The sequence below is a fragment of the Dryobates pubescens genome, chromosome 16, assembly GCF_014839835.1.
Source record: "Dryobates pubescens isolate bDryPub1 chromosome 16, bDryPub1.pri, whole genome shotgun sequence".
Classification (NCBI taxonomy): domain Eukaryota; kingdom Metazoa; phylum Chordata; class Aves; order Piciformes; family Picidae; genus Dryobates; species Dryobates pubescens.
The window spans coordinates 7,317,500-7,332,154 of NC_071627.1; the positions used below are offsets into that span (position 1 = coordinate 7,317,500).

General features: G+C 50.1%; 1 protein-coding gene across 1 annotated transcript in view; it reads right to left on the reverse strand.

The window, feature by feature from the left end:
- LOC104297032 (organic cation/carnitine transporter 2) overlaps nt 1–11,526 on the reverse strand; it is a 35,851-nt gene extending 24,325 nt beyond the window's left edge. The window contains exon 1 of the mRNA XM_009896907.2: nt 10,944–11,526. Coding sequence (XP_009895209.2) covers nt 10,944–11,336 — 393 coding nt within the window. The 5' untranslated portion in view covers nt 11,337–11,526. The remainder of the gene's footprint in view (nt 1–10,943) is intronic.
- Between the last annotated feature and the right edge of the window lie 3,129 nt (nt 11,527–14,655).

Here is a 14,655-nt window from a genome sequence, read left to right on the forward strand (position 1 = left end):
GTGTTTCTGAAGCAACCCTCCTGTTATTTTTGTGTCTACACCAACAGCTATTACTGAAAGAGGCTTTGTTTTATTTTGCTTTTCTGGGGAGAAAGAAAAGTGTGCAAACAGAAGAAGAAAGAACAAAACCCAGTGGGGAGGCCTCGTCCCCTACCTTGCTGCTATGCTGTAACTGGAGATGTTCCCAGAGCTCTGCCCTGGCAGAGGGCAGGAGGTGCTGCAGCAGCCCCATGGGAGAAGAATTTGGAGGCAGCCAATGCTTCTGATGTGAGGCCAAACCCTCCTGAGCTCAGTTATCCAAACAGCTCCTGCAGGGCTGTTTCCAAGAGATGGAAACTTTTAATCTGTATTTAGAAAGTTGAAAACATTCACCCTGACCCAAATAACTAAACCCCCTTGCTCCCCAATTACAAATAATTAGTGTGTTTCCCTCTTAGCTGTTTTGGATTTGTACTGAAACTCTCAGATCCGGTCCTGCATGTTGCAGCTCCACCCTCCCAACTCGGTGGTGGTGCCACATGTAGGAGCATCAGCACTGTGCTGTCTGCCATTCCCATCTCACAGAATCACAGAACTCTTTCAGCTGGGAAAGACCCCGAGGATGATTGAGTCCAGCCATCAACCTAACCCCACCATGGCCACTAAACCATGTCCCCAGGTGCCATGGCCACAGGCTTCCTGAACACCACCAGGGATAGTGATTCTACCACCACCTCCCTGGGCAGCCTGTTCCAGTGCCTGACCACTCTTGCAGGAAAGAAATTGCTCCTAATCCCCAATCTAAAGCTCCCCTGGCCCAATCTCAGGCCATTGCCTCTCGTTCTCTCCCCTGATACCAGGGAGAAGAGACCCACCCGACTCCAACCTCCTGCAGAGGGTGATGAGGTCTCCCCTCTGCCTCCCTTTCTCCAGACTAAGCAACCCCACTTGTCTCAGCTACTCCTCCCCAGCCCTCTTCTCCCGATCCTTCACCAGCTTTGTTGCCCTTCTCTGGGCATGCTCCAGCACCTCCAAGTCTTTCCTGTAGTGGAAGGACCAGTAGCCCTTTGACTCCTGGATTCTCACATCTGATAACAGTTCACACCACAGCTACACCCTGGTGCATGTTTTTAAGGTTGGAAGATAACTAAAAACCATGCAGTGAAGATATAATCCCAGCAATGGCTTTCCACTCCCAGGTACCTGTGGCAAAACTCAACTGAGCCAGCCCTTTTTGCAGGTACTGGAATCACAGGCTCACAGAAAGGTAGGGGTGGGAAGGGACCTCTGGAGATCACCAAGTCCAACATCCCTGCCAAGGCAGGTTGCAGAGAGAGCCACGCAGGAACCAGGTGGGTCTGGAATGTCTCCGCAGATGGAGACTCCAGCACCTCTCTGGGCAGCCTGCTCCAGGGCTCCAGCACCCTTAAATTAAAGAAGTTCCTCCTCATGTTCTGACAGAACCTCTTATGTTCAAGTTTGTGCCCACAACCCTTGTCCAGCCAGGTCCCATCCTCCTGACACCCGCCTTTTAAGTATTGATCAGCACTGATGAGATGCCCTTCAGTCTGCTCTTCTCCAGACTGAACAGCCCCAGTTCCCTCAGTCTTTCCTCACAAGAAATATGCTCCACTCCCCTCACCATCTTTCTAGCCCTTTGCTGTACCTCTCCAGCAAGTCTCTGTCCTTCTTGAACTGAGGAGCCCAGAACTGGACACAGTACTCCAGATGTGGCCTCACCAGGACAGAGTAGATGGGGAGGAGAATCTCCCTCAAAGGTCCAGGGCTCACTGATACAGGCCACAGGCATTTGTGTAACTTCAGCTATCAACCCTTACATGATCTCATGAACTCATCCTTATCAGTTTTAAAGGTCATGGGAGAAACAAAGTGCACCTCATCCCAACTTGTACCATCTTCAAGACACTTTTTAACCCCTCCTTGGATAACTCTAGCTGTGGTTTGATATCTGAACCACTAAACCATGTCCCTCAGCACCACAGCTGAGTGATGTGGCTGTGTGGCTTTTCAATCCCTCCAGGCATAGGGACTCCACCACTGCCCTGGGCAGCCTGTGCCAGGGCTTTACAACCCTTTTGGGGAAGAAATTGTTTCTCATGTCTAACCTAAACCTCCCCTGCTGTAGCCTGAGGTTGTTTCTGCTTCCTCTATCATTTGTTACTCAGGAGAAGAGACCAACCTCTACCTGGCTCCAACCTCCTTTCAGGGAGCTGTAGAGAGCCAGAAGGTCTCCCCTCAGCCTCCTTTTCTCCATGCTGAACAACCCCAGTTCCCTCAGCTGCTCCTCAAAAGAGCTGTGCTCTGGAACCTTCACCAGCTTTGTTCCTCTTCTCGTTGTCCAAGAAGTCAGTGAAGCATCACTGTTGGACCAGCGTGGCAGTGAGTGTCCCAGGAGCAGTTAGTGATTAAGCTCTGCTGTTGGGACACAGCATGGCATGACCCAGTTCTCTAAACTCCTGCTGTTTTCACTTCTGGGTATCCTTTGAGCTGGCTGCTAGCAGGACTGGCCTTTGCCCCAGTGGAACAAGATAAGGTTAACGTCAGCAAGGGAGCAGGGAAGAGGAGAAGAACACTGCAGCTTTGTTTGCACCTGTAGCTCCTGCGGTTGGGAACCTTGGAGCTCCTCTCCACTGACACCCAGAGCTCATGGCACAGCATGGAGCACTCTCACTCAGCTTTAGCACAACTGTACAAGAGCAACATATCCTTCTGCTGGACTTCTCCTGATGTTCTTAATCAGACTCCAGATACTTTGGGCTAGTTACTGCCCGAACAGCTTGGGGTCATGTTTGCTGCAGCAGCCTCACACCTCACAGCAATAATCACTTCTGCATAAAGGGCACTCAGCAGTGGGGAGGCTACATCTTGAGTACTGGCTTCAGTTGTAGGGCCCTCACTCCAAGAAGGAGATTAAGGGGCTGGAGCAGGTGCAGAGAAGGGCAACAAAGCTGGTGAAGGGTCTGGAGAACAGGACTGGTGTGGAGCAGCTGCAGGAGCTTGGGTTGTTCAGCCTGGAGAAAGGAAGCCTGTGGTGAGACCTCATTGCTCTCTACAGTTCCCTGAAAAAAGGCTGGAGCCAGGTAGGGCTTGGTCTCTTCTCACAAGGAACAAGTGAAAGGACAAGAGGAAGTGACCTCAAATTTCACCAAGGAAGGTTTAGGTTGGACATGAGGAACAATTTTTTTCCCTGAAAGGGTTCTCAAACACTGGAACAGGCTGCCTAGGGAGGTGGTTGAATCCCCATCCCTGAAGGGGTTTCAAAGAGGCAGAGAAGTGGTGCTGAAGGCCATGGTTTAGCACCAGACTCGGTAGAGTTAGAGGATGGCTGGACTCAATGATCTGAAAGGTATTCTCCAACTAAAGCAATTCTGTGATTCTTCATGCACCTCCAGAATGGATTCCTGGCTGATCCCAGCTGCTGGTGAGGACAGGTAGGAAAAGGGGACAGGCTATGGAGATAGCCAGAAAACATGGACAGCTTGGGGGAGAAGCAGGGAGACACCACAAGGAAAAGGCTCTGAAGCAGTTGCTTCCTGAGCACAAGCTTGGGGCCAGAGTATGAAATGGTCCTGGGGATTTAGAGCCATCACTGCAACTCCTCTTACGAAAGCACTTTCCATGCTCTCATTCATCTCTTACAAGGAGCTACATCTCCAAATCCCCTCCTATAGAGCAAGCCTAGTTACAGAAGTGAGAAGACAAACTCTGAACCCTCAGATCTCCTCCCTCCCCTGAACACAAGGCCCACCCCACCCTCACTTTGTTACTTTCCAGCCATTTTTATCACAGCACAATCCAAACAAGCTGGGTTATTGGCGGTTTAGCTGGACTCACTCTAGCCAGCACAGGCAGAAGTGTGTCAGCCTTGCTGGACTGCCACCTCCTGTAGGTTATCTCACACCTTTCCAATGATAAGCTCAACACTGCTGCAACTGCTCTACCCAAAAAGAAAGTTCCCCCACAATTTTCACACAAAGCAGAAGGAAATCCAGATTTCAAGATGAAATACCTGAATTCTTTAAACTGCTAACTGTGGAAAAACCTTCAAATTAGAACTGCAAGGTGAGTGCAGCAAAGAGGATGCTACAGGTCCAGCTGAAGATACCGCCAACCACAAGTACTATATATCAATCCTCCAAGTTCTCTGAAACCCCAAAGGCTAAATTCCTGTGTCCAGGCTCCTCATCCACCCCATGTGATACAGGATACCACTTGCTTCCAAAGGAGAGCTGGCACTTCATGAATTTCCATCAGTACATGCAGTGGATTTCAACCAGACAAGGATGCAGATCCCTCCTCCTGCTTCTTTCACTGCAATTATATCACACAGAATCATGGAATGATAGGAGTTGGAAAGGACCTCTGGAGGTTCATAGATCCATAGAATGGGTTGGGTTAGAAGGGACATTAAAGATCATCCATTTCCAATCCTCCATGGGCAGGGACACCTCCCACTAGCCCAGGTTGCTCAAAGCCTCATCCAACCTGGCCTTCAACACCTCCAGAGAGGAGACATCCACAGCCTCCCTGGGCAACCTGTTCCAGTGTCTCCCCGCCCTCACTGGAAAGAATTTTTTCCTAATCTCCAGTCTAAATCTACCCTCTTGCAGTTTCAATCCATTCCTATCAATACAAGCCCTTGTAGAAAGTCCCTGCCCAGCTTTCTTGTAGCCCATTTCAGGTACTGGAAGACTGCTCTAAGGTCTCCCCAAAGCCTTCTCTTCTCCAGACTGAACAGCCCCAGCTCTTGTAGTCTGTGCCCTGCATCCTTCAGTCCAACCTTCCTGCCACAACAGTTTCATCTAGAGGAAGAGATGACATAGAGGAGGTAACAAAATGCTAGCTGCTAACAAGATTCCCTGTCCTACTGAAGCACAAGGTTTGCCCAATGTTTCTTAATGTATCATAATGTGGAAATTGCAAGTCTAAGTACAGGGGAGCTCCTGAGAACACCTAAAGCTCTTGGGATAGAGCATCACAGCAAACAATTACACACCACCATCAAACAGGTTTGGGAAGCCACAGAAGTAGCTGCAAGGCCACCAACAAGGTAATTTAGGACCTCACTTGAAACAAGCCTGTTTCTCAGATGATACATATCTGTCCCACCACAGGAGGGCTTGTATTTGCCTGATGCCATCACCAGAACCCAAACCAAAGATGATTTATGACAAATACAAAAGCTTTGAGAGCCTTACTCTGTTATATCCCTTTGGATAAGGAAGCATATGAAGTAAAGGGATTTTTACAGCTGCACTGTAGCACAGCACCATAGAATTGTTTTGATTGGAAAAGGCATTTAAGATCATCAAGTCCAAATGTTAATCAAACACTTTGCCATCTCACTCAGCACCACATCTACACAGACTTTAAATACCTCCTGGGATGAGGACTCCACCACTGCCCTGGGCAGCCTGTTCCAGGGCTTGACAACTCTTCTGGGGAAGAAATTGTTCCTCAAGTCCAACCTAAACCTCTCCTGGTGCAACTTGAGGCTGTTTTCTCTTATCCTGTTACTTGCTATTTGGGGCAAGAGAACAACCCCCACCTGACTTCAACTTCCTTGCAGGGAGTTGCAGAGAGCAATAGGGTCTCCCCTCTGCCTCCTTTTCTCCAGACTGAACAACCCCAGTTCCCTCAGCTGCTCCTCACCAGCCCTGTTCTCCAGACCCTTCCCCAACTTTGCTGCCCTTCTCTGGACCTGCTCCAGCCCCTCAATGTCCTTCTTGGAGTGAAGGCCCCAAAAATGAGCCCAGCACTCAAGGTGTGGCCTCAGCAGTGCCCAGCAAAATCGCTTCCCTAGGCCTTCTGGCCCCACTATTGCTGATCCAGGCCAGGGTGCTGTTGACCCTTCTTGGCCAACACCATATCCTCCCACTCCTTTATTTGCTTTTGTTGAACTGTTTTTCTCTCTCTGTGGATAACATGCATGACTGAAAAGTGAAGTGGGATAGTCCCATGTGCTAATATTTTCTTTTTTTTGAAAATCAACATGTGAGCAAGAATTTTTGAAGCTAATCCAACATGCTGTACCCTTCTCCTACCACTTGTTTTTCTCTGCAGGTTGGGGCAGGCTCTTCAGATGACTCCTGCAGTCCCACGACTGAGTACTTAGAACCTTCAGTTCTGAGTCTGATCTTGTTTACATCCATAGAAACAGCCTCTGCTTACTGGAGAGCTGTGTTATTAAACACCCTTTCCTCTGAAAAGACATTTGTACATTCCAAATACTGGGAAGTTCTACCTTAAAGATCATTATCTAAATGTAAACAGAAGGCTGGATCTCCAAACCTCACATTCTGTTCAGTTTCTCTCCTTGTAGTTGGCTGCTTTGTTTTTTCCTCACAGAGGTGAAGCTCACACAGAACAGGAAGGAAAGTGCCAAATACTTTGCAATTCTGGTGCATAAACCTAACTCTGCCCCACACACCACATTTTTGAGGTGGCTGGAGGAAAGGGAAACAAGGGAGTGACACCAGACACTGAGAAACATGAGCTGAGCAGTAATCTAAAAGTCAAGAACGTGCTGTGGGGGACATCACCCTGTCATTAATACTCCACAGCACCTCTAGAAGGGCACTGGTTCCATGTTAACCATGTCAGCTTTAACAACACTAACCCTATTTTATGTTGTAAGGTCAGAAATGTCACAGAATGGTAGGGGTTGGAAGGGACCTCTAGAGATGATTGAGTCCAACCCCCCTGCCAAAGCAGGATCACCCAGGGCAGGTCACTCAGGAGGGCTTGGAATCAGTCCATAGAAGACTCCACAACCTCTCTGGGCAGCTTGCTCCAGGCCTCCAGCACCCTCAAAGTAAGAAGTATCTCCTTATGCTGGGGTTCCCGTCTGCATCCATTGCCCCTTGTCCTATCACAGGACACCAGAGAAGAGAGCCTGGACCTTTCTTCTTGACACCCACTCTTGAGATATTTACAGACATTGATAAGATCCCTTCTCAGCCTTCTCCTCTGCACACTAGAGAGCCCTGCATGATGTGCTGCTTTGACAGGCTGAGAGCGCTGGTGGTGTGGGGCCTGGAGAAGGCTCCATGGAGACCTTCTGGTGGCCTTTCAGTATTTGAAGGCAGCTCCAGGAGAGCTGGAGAGGGACTCTCTGCAAAGGCATGGAGTGTCAGGATGAGGGGTGATGGCTTCAAACTGGAAGAGGCTGGATTTAGATAAGACATTAGGAAGAAATACTTCCCTATGAGGGTGGGGAGGCACTGGAACAGGTTACCCAGAGATGTGGAGGCTCCAAGCCTGGAAGTGCTCAAAACCAGGTTACACAGGGCCTTGAGCAACCTGGTCTAGTTGGAGGTGTCTAGTAGGTGTTGGAACTAGATGATCTATAAGGTCCCTTCCAACCAAACCCAGTCTGTCATTCACATGATTCTTGAACCACAGCATGAAAACCTCATTGGTTCTGAGCTACTTTGGTACCTCTGTCAGACATTCATGTGTACTTAGTAAATGACAGCTTGGCATTTTACTTCCTTCTTCTGACAAGCCTATTAAGATTTTGTACCTGCAAAGCACCTAAAGCTTTGGAAAGACCTTTATCAGCTCCTGGGGGCTGAGAAGTTGTCAATAGGAACTTAAGCCAGAAAACCAAGCTGGTGTTAGCCTACAGCAAGAGAGAAGATGGCCTGGTTTTAGAAGAGGAGGAATAATGGAGGTGACTAACATGAATGAAGAGCTTGGTGAGAGCTGAACCTGGATTATCTAGTGCTAAGGGACATGGTTTAGTGGTGACCTGGTAGTGCTGGGTTAATGTTTGGACTTGATGGTCTTAAAGGTCTCTTCCAACTAATACAACTCTGTGATTCTGCAACATGAACTTGATCAACTTTTCACCTGCTGGCTCCACTGTTACAAAAGCCTGTGGTAATAACATAGAACAGTAGGGGCTGGAAGGGACATGGAGATCATTGAATCCAACCACCCTGCCAAAGCAGGATCACCTAAGGCAAGTCACACAAGAATATGCCCAGATGGGTCTTTCAAGTCTCTAGAGAAGGAGACTCCACAGTATCTCTGGGCAGCCTGCTCCAGGGCTACAGCATCCTCACGGTAAAGAAGTATTTTTCCTCCCGTTGAGGTGGAACCTCCTGCGTACCAGTTTGTATCCATTGCCCCCTGACCAGTGAAAACATACTGGCACCTTCTTCCATGTCTAGCACGAGGTTGTGGTTTTACTCTGCTAAAGCAAAACCATACATCCCTCTGCCTTCCAGCTAAGGGTGAACATCCAAACCTCGAGTTTGACAGCTACACTGCACCACAGTGCCCACTCCCACGGAACTGCCACAGCCTCTGCTTGCCTCCTGATGGTCTGGCACAGCCCACTGATCTCACAGTAGGACACTTGAATCCTTGATATGCCAGGAACAGAAACCTCTAGGCCATCATATCTGGCCACAACTTTCATTCCCTGCCCATCTGTACAGGACACAGAGCCAGCCCCGTGCCAAGCTTCAGGACACTGGGCAAATCCCACCACGTACACCCTTCCTCTGCCAAAGCCAAACAGTCCCTGAAGCTTGTTAAGAGCACAACAGGTAAAAACCACGCAGCTCTGGAGTTCACTCCCTGCCCTGAGCTGATTTCAAACTGATGAACAACACAGCACATTTTTAGAGGCTGAGGATGAATGTGTGTGTACAAAATTTGGTGTCTATTTGTGTTTTGATATGTAAGAATTACTCCTTTATGGACTAAAAAGTTTTGGCTGCTCTATCACCTAACATCTCATTATATCATATTTCTGGTCCACTCATGCTCTTGACTCCACTGCTCAAGTCTGCTCCCAGTTCTTCAGTACAGCCCCATAAAGATATGAATGGCAGAAGAGCTTGGCCTTTTCCCTTAATTACCCTTGGCTTCATTCCTTTTACTACCACATATGAACTTTTACTACTCCTACATTCTTTCTTTATGGGACTTAGGGAGGAACAAGAAAGCCACAGATGGCTTCTTGAGCCAGAGCAAAGCTTTTCTTATTCTCCATTTCAAAAAATAAAAGAGAGAAAGGGATTTTATTACAGGGGAGCTGGTGAAATACTGCAGACTGGTTAATAACAACCTTCTGTTGTTAGTCCCTGTGAGAAAAGGAAGTCTGTAAAAACACCGAGTTCCCTCTCATTTGAAGCCTCCCCTGGAAAGCAGAACCATAAACAAGGACTTTCTCTAGAGTCATGGGAGATCCAGCAGAAAAGCTTTCTTAAGACAAATAAATAAATAAATCCCCCCTTCCCCCTCCCAGTGCCTAGGAAATCTGGGACAAAGGTCCTCATGATTATTCAACGAGTTAGAGATACACAACTAAACACAAGATTAGTGAATCATGGAAGCAGCAGCGCAGCAGCAGGCCAAGAAATTAAACAAGTGTACCACTGAAAGCCTGCAAGCATGTGAAAGGCCACAGCTTCTTGCAAAACTGCCTCAGAAGCATTAACATGAAAGGGGAAGGGGAAAAAAAAATAATGCCTCTGTGCATGATGTCTGGGCAGACAAACATTTACCTCCCACAGACACAAAACCTCTGCCAACCCCTACAGACAACAGGCCAGAGCTGCTCAGCACGTTAACAGCTCCTGTTTCTTAAGAGATTATCAAACTCCTGGATCATATTCTGACAGCCCAAGACATTTTCATTTACACCAAGCCAAAGCTCAGCAAAGAAGCTCAAGACAAAGTACTGGTTGAAGGCATGGCTAAACCAGGTCACCTATTATAGTAAGGCACAAAGAACAAAACTTGTATGTTCACCCTGAGAAAACATCCTAAGGACACCTCTGCCTTCCACAGCTACATTTCAGCAATGACCAGGGTCTAGTAGTTCAGAGATGCTTCCCTCTCCAGGATGACAGCTCTTGCAAAATAAACGAGGCAATGCCTTGTGCTCGTCACAACCGCTCACACCCCTGCTGCTGTGTGACCAGGGGAAGTTTCCAACAACTCCAGTGCCACCATTTCCATGCCACTCTGTGCCACCATGGCTCCTCTACCATGCTCCCTTCCTCAACCCAGTCCTCTCTTCTGAGAGAGATTTCTCTGCTCAGAACAGCTTACAGTCGTCAAGTACTCGCATTCACTATCCAAACACCCATCACAACCCATTTTGCAAATGCAGTTCCAGCTCTGTCAGACCGGTTCATAGGCACAACAAGGCCACAGGACTGTGCAAACAGTTTGTCAGCCTCCTGGAAAACCTTATTCTGAAACCCAAGTATTCATCAAAATCCATTTCCTTATGTCTTAAGACAACCAGCACCTGCGGGCCATCTAAAACAAGAGGGACAAGCAGCACAGCTTCAAACTTTGCTTGGTTGTCCTGACCAGAGATTTGACTTGCAAGGTGTATCTGAGCAGACAAGAACGTGACCTGTCCCGGCACATGACTGAGGACACCAAAGCAGTGGACATGGCCAAAAGAGATGCATCATGTACAAACAGCAAAGCTCAAGGTCCTTTTGGACACAGCATCAGGGCTCCCTGACTACCTGCATCCTGCACATCTCAGGGAGACTTCTACCACCTTTTTGCATATGGGAAACAAACCATTTTGATCTCCTGAGTTCAAAGAGACATCTCTGAACCACCGAGAGAGCCGAACCCCTTGTCCTTGCCCCGTCCGTTGCTCCAAGCCACCAGCAGATACCTATGAACCCCTCTAAGTAGTTACCGGCCACACACCACACTGGTTTAGGAAATGAGACCACTTTTGGAGACCACTTTTGCGAGTGGAAGCAAACAGATGTCAAATTTAGCCTGGCAGAATGAGCAGGAGGGTGATGGCCTGACAAACGCCCGAAGCCAAGGGAAACCCACACCAGTGCCACCATAACCACACTCTTCTCCTTGGCACTCCCGGAGCATCCTGCCCGCATCTCTCGCTGCGGAAGAGCCCCACTCCCGCCGCCGCCCCCTCCAAGCCTCCGCACCTCGGTGACGATGGTGGAGTGGTAGACGTCGCGGCTGTACTCCCAGCCGTCCAGGCACGGCTCCTGCTCCAGCGAGCTCAGCTCCACGTCGGAGCCGGGCCGGAGCCCCAGCGCCGAGAAGTTGCGGAGCGCGGCCAGGCGGTAGCGGCGGCAGTGGCTCGGAGCCGCCTGCCCGCCCTGCGTCTCCAGCGGGATGCTGGCGTTGAGCCACTCGGCGCTCAGGTTGGCCCCGGGGGGCACGGCGCAGTGGTGCTCGGGGGTCCCGGCCATGAAAACGATGGAGAGGCCGTTGAAGCCGTTGGGGATGATGCTGGCGCTGAGGAGGAAGAAGACGAGGCGTTGGAAGCGGCCCCACTCGCCCAGGAAGGCGGTGGCCGCATCGTAGTCACGCATGGCGCGGCTGAGCTGCGGCCGCCGCTACCTGCGAGCCCGTCTGGTGCGGGCAGGAAGCGGCCGCCCCGAGCCGCGGCGCAGCCCGCCGAGCTCCTCGCCATGGGCCGGGCCTCGCCGGCGGGGGAGCGGCCGGGGGTGGGGTTTGCAGGCGGAGGCGCCTCAGGTGGAGCCGGCTACCGGAGCCGCGGGGATGCCCGGAGTCGCCGGGAAGTCACCGCGGCCCGGCCCGGCCCGGCCCGGCTCAGCCCAACCTAGCCCAGCGCGGCCGCCCCACAGCCGGCTCCCGGCATGCCCTCGGCCCGCGTGCGCAGGAGGCGCGGCGGGGGCTCGGCCGCGGCAGCGAGGGCTCGGCCGTTACGGCGAGACTGCGCCGGCCGCCGGCCGCGGGGGGAGCTGCCTTGGCCAGGCCTCGCCTCGCTTCCCCGGCAGGCTGTGGCGGCCTGGCGAGCCCTGAGGGACAGGGGCAGTGCCTCGGGCTGGTGTTGGCAGCCAGGGCAGGAGGAGGCGGCCCGGGGAGATGCCGGGCAGCGCACACGCGCCCTGCCCGCCCGAGCAGGGCTCGGCTGCGGAGTGCGGGCAGGCGTCGCTTTGGCCCTGATCCGGAGTCACTTAACGTCTCGCAAAGCACCCGGCCCAGGCCTAGCTTGATGGCTTGTCCCTTGCCCTCTGGGGACTCCCATTAGTCCAGGTGTCACATCTGTTATTTACTGCCCAAAGGGTTAAGAGATGGGGCTTGGGATGGATCAAATCTGCTGCCTGGCTGCTCAGTGGTTCCTCACCTCTTTTCCATCTCCAGCTGCATCTTCCCACAACTTCCATCTACCCCTCAGCAGGATTGTAGCTGTGAAAAGGTTTTGCTGATCATGACGCTTTTCTGAAGGAACATGTAACAAAAGCTTGACAGATCATAGGTTTAATACATTATATTCTTTAGAATAGAAAACAAAAACTGTGCTGTGAGGGCACTGGAGCACTGGAGAAGTTTAGGAGTTTCCTCTGGAGTGATCCCAAACCCAGCTGGAGATTGTGACCCTGGGTAAGCTGCTGCAGGTGACCCTGCTTTAACAAGGGGGTTGACCTGGATGATCTCCAGAGGTTCCTTCCAACCCCCACCAAAATGGGATTCTTAGGCCAAACTCCCCAGCTCCTTGTGGCACCATCAGGAAGATCTCATCTCCTATAGAGCTCAGTTAGGAAGCTGCAGAAGCTGGCTTTGCTCTCCACATTTCCAACTGGGATTTTTTGCTCCTGTTTTCTTCACCTCTAATTGATAAAAGCCAGACATAAACCTTCTACATCGTTTTGGAATGTTTGCATTTAAAAAAAAGGTTTTGATTTCATATGAAAAATCTGAAAGGTAGGGGAGAAAAGTAGAAGTTTAGCCTCAAAATCATCCTTGAACATGGCCAGGGTTTGCATTAGGGGCTTTGTAGAATTGAAGAGTTGGGATTGAACCATTTAAAAGCCAGAAATCCTTCTACACCATGACAGCTTTCCTTTGTGGAAGAGATTATATGTGGGAGAGCTTATTCTAAGGCTTTGTTATCATACTTCATTTACAGAATCATAGAACTGTTTCAGTTGGAAGAGACCTTCAAGATCAAGTCCAGACTTCAACATAAGACCACCATGGCCGTTGAACCATGTCTCAAAGTTCCATGTCCACACATTTCTTCAACACCTCCAGGGATGGTGACTCCACCACCTGCCAGCCTGTTCCAATCCCTGACCACTCTTGCAGCAAATAAATTGTTCCTCATACCCAACATAAACCTCCCCTGGCATAATTTCAGGCCATTTCCTCTCATCCTATCACCTGGTAATAGGGAGAAGAGGCTGACCCCCACCTCCCTCCAATCTTCCAGGGAGTTGTAGAGGGCAATGAGGTCTCCCCTCAGCCTCCTCCAGACTGAACAACCCCAGTTCCCTCAGCTGCTCTTCACCAGCCCTGTTCTCTAGACCCATTACCAGCTTCCCTGCCCTTCTCTGGACCTGTTCCAGCTTTTCAACGTCCTCTTGAAGTGAGGGCCCCAAAACTGAACTCTATTTGAGGTGTGGCCTCCCCAGTGCTGAGTACAGGGACAGAATCACTTCCCTATACTTGCACAAAGAGCTAGAGGCAGGAGACTTTACTCTTCAATGACATCCCACACAGAAAGCAGGCTAAACAGTGCCAGGGCACAGCTTTATTACAATGAAGACAGAAGTTAATGAGTGACAATTACAACAGCTCCAACTATGCTGTAGCAGATCCATTAAGTCAGCTGAGGATCAAAGGTTGTGGTGAGAGACCCAAGTAAACGTGACAGAAAGTGACAGAGGTGGCGCAGCACAATGGTCCCTCCGGTCAGTTGCAGTGATCCAGCTGATGCTTCCCTCATGTGTCCAGGTTGGAGTCTTCCTGCTGTTTCCCAGCTGTGTGCGAGCACCACCCGGGCCCCACTGAGTGACACACAAAACTCACTGAAGACTGCAGCAAGAGACTCAAAACAGTGCTCTAGCAACACACCTCATTTCTGCCAGCAGCTACTACAGCAGTGCTGGCTTCTTCAGCCTTACAAACCCCAGAAACTGGCATTCCAGACTCATCACCCTTGTTTGATTCTTCCACCGACTTTCACTTTCTTCAGAAATCCTCTTGCAAGCCCGGGAGAGAGAACTGCCAGAGGGCAGCAGTTCTCCTTGCAAATGGTCCATCAGCTGCAGCAGTCTCTCGTTCCTTCTCACCACGCCCAGACACCTTAAGGCCACCTGCCAACATCACACACTTGCCAACATCACACACTTGCCAACATCACACACTTGCCCCACAGGCATTCCACTTTGTCAAAGATGCGTTTATTTTTGAATCTACCACGAAAAAGACCAAAATGTGTCACCAGCTTGAGATCAGTGGTCTAAAGCAAGGAAAGGGAGCCTGATTCAAACAGGGATTAAACAAACCAACCAACCCACCCACCCCCACAACTTTGTTCTTATTTAAAAGAAAAGGAAAACAAGGGTTTAAGATACCACAAAGCTCAAGAGTACAAAAATATTTGCCTTTTAGAAATAACCCAAGCCCAGAATCACAATAAAACATCAACTTAATACAAAAATCTGCCACCTGTGTTCAACCAAGTCCTCAAACAAGTCCTGTGGCGCTAAACAGGTTTGGTGGAGAAACGTAGTTCTGTTTAACCAGCTAGTCTGTAGATTAACTCTGCAAGAAATAAAACCAAGATTAAATACTGCTGTTGTTAAGTGGGATTCAGGCTTGGGAAGGGATGAAGAACATGGGGGAGGTGGGGGGGGGGGGTCACAGGCATGCTTCATGCCA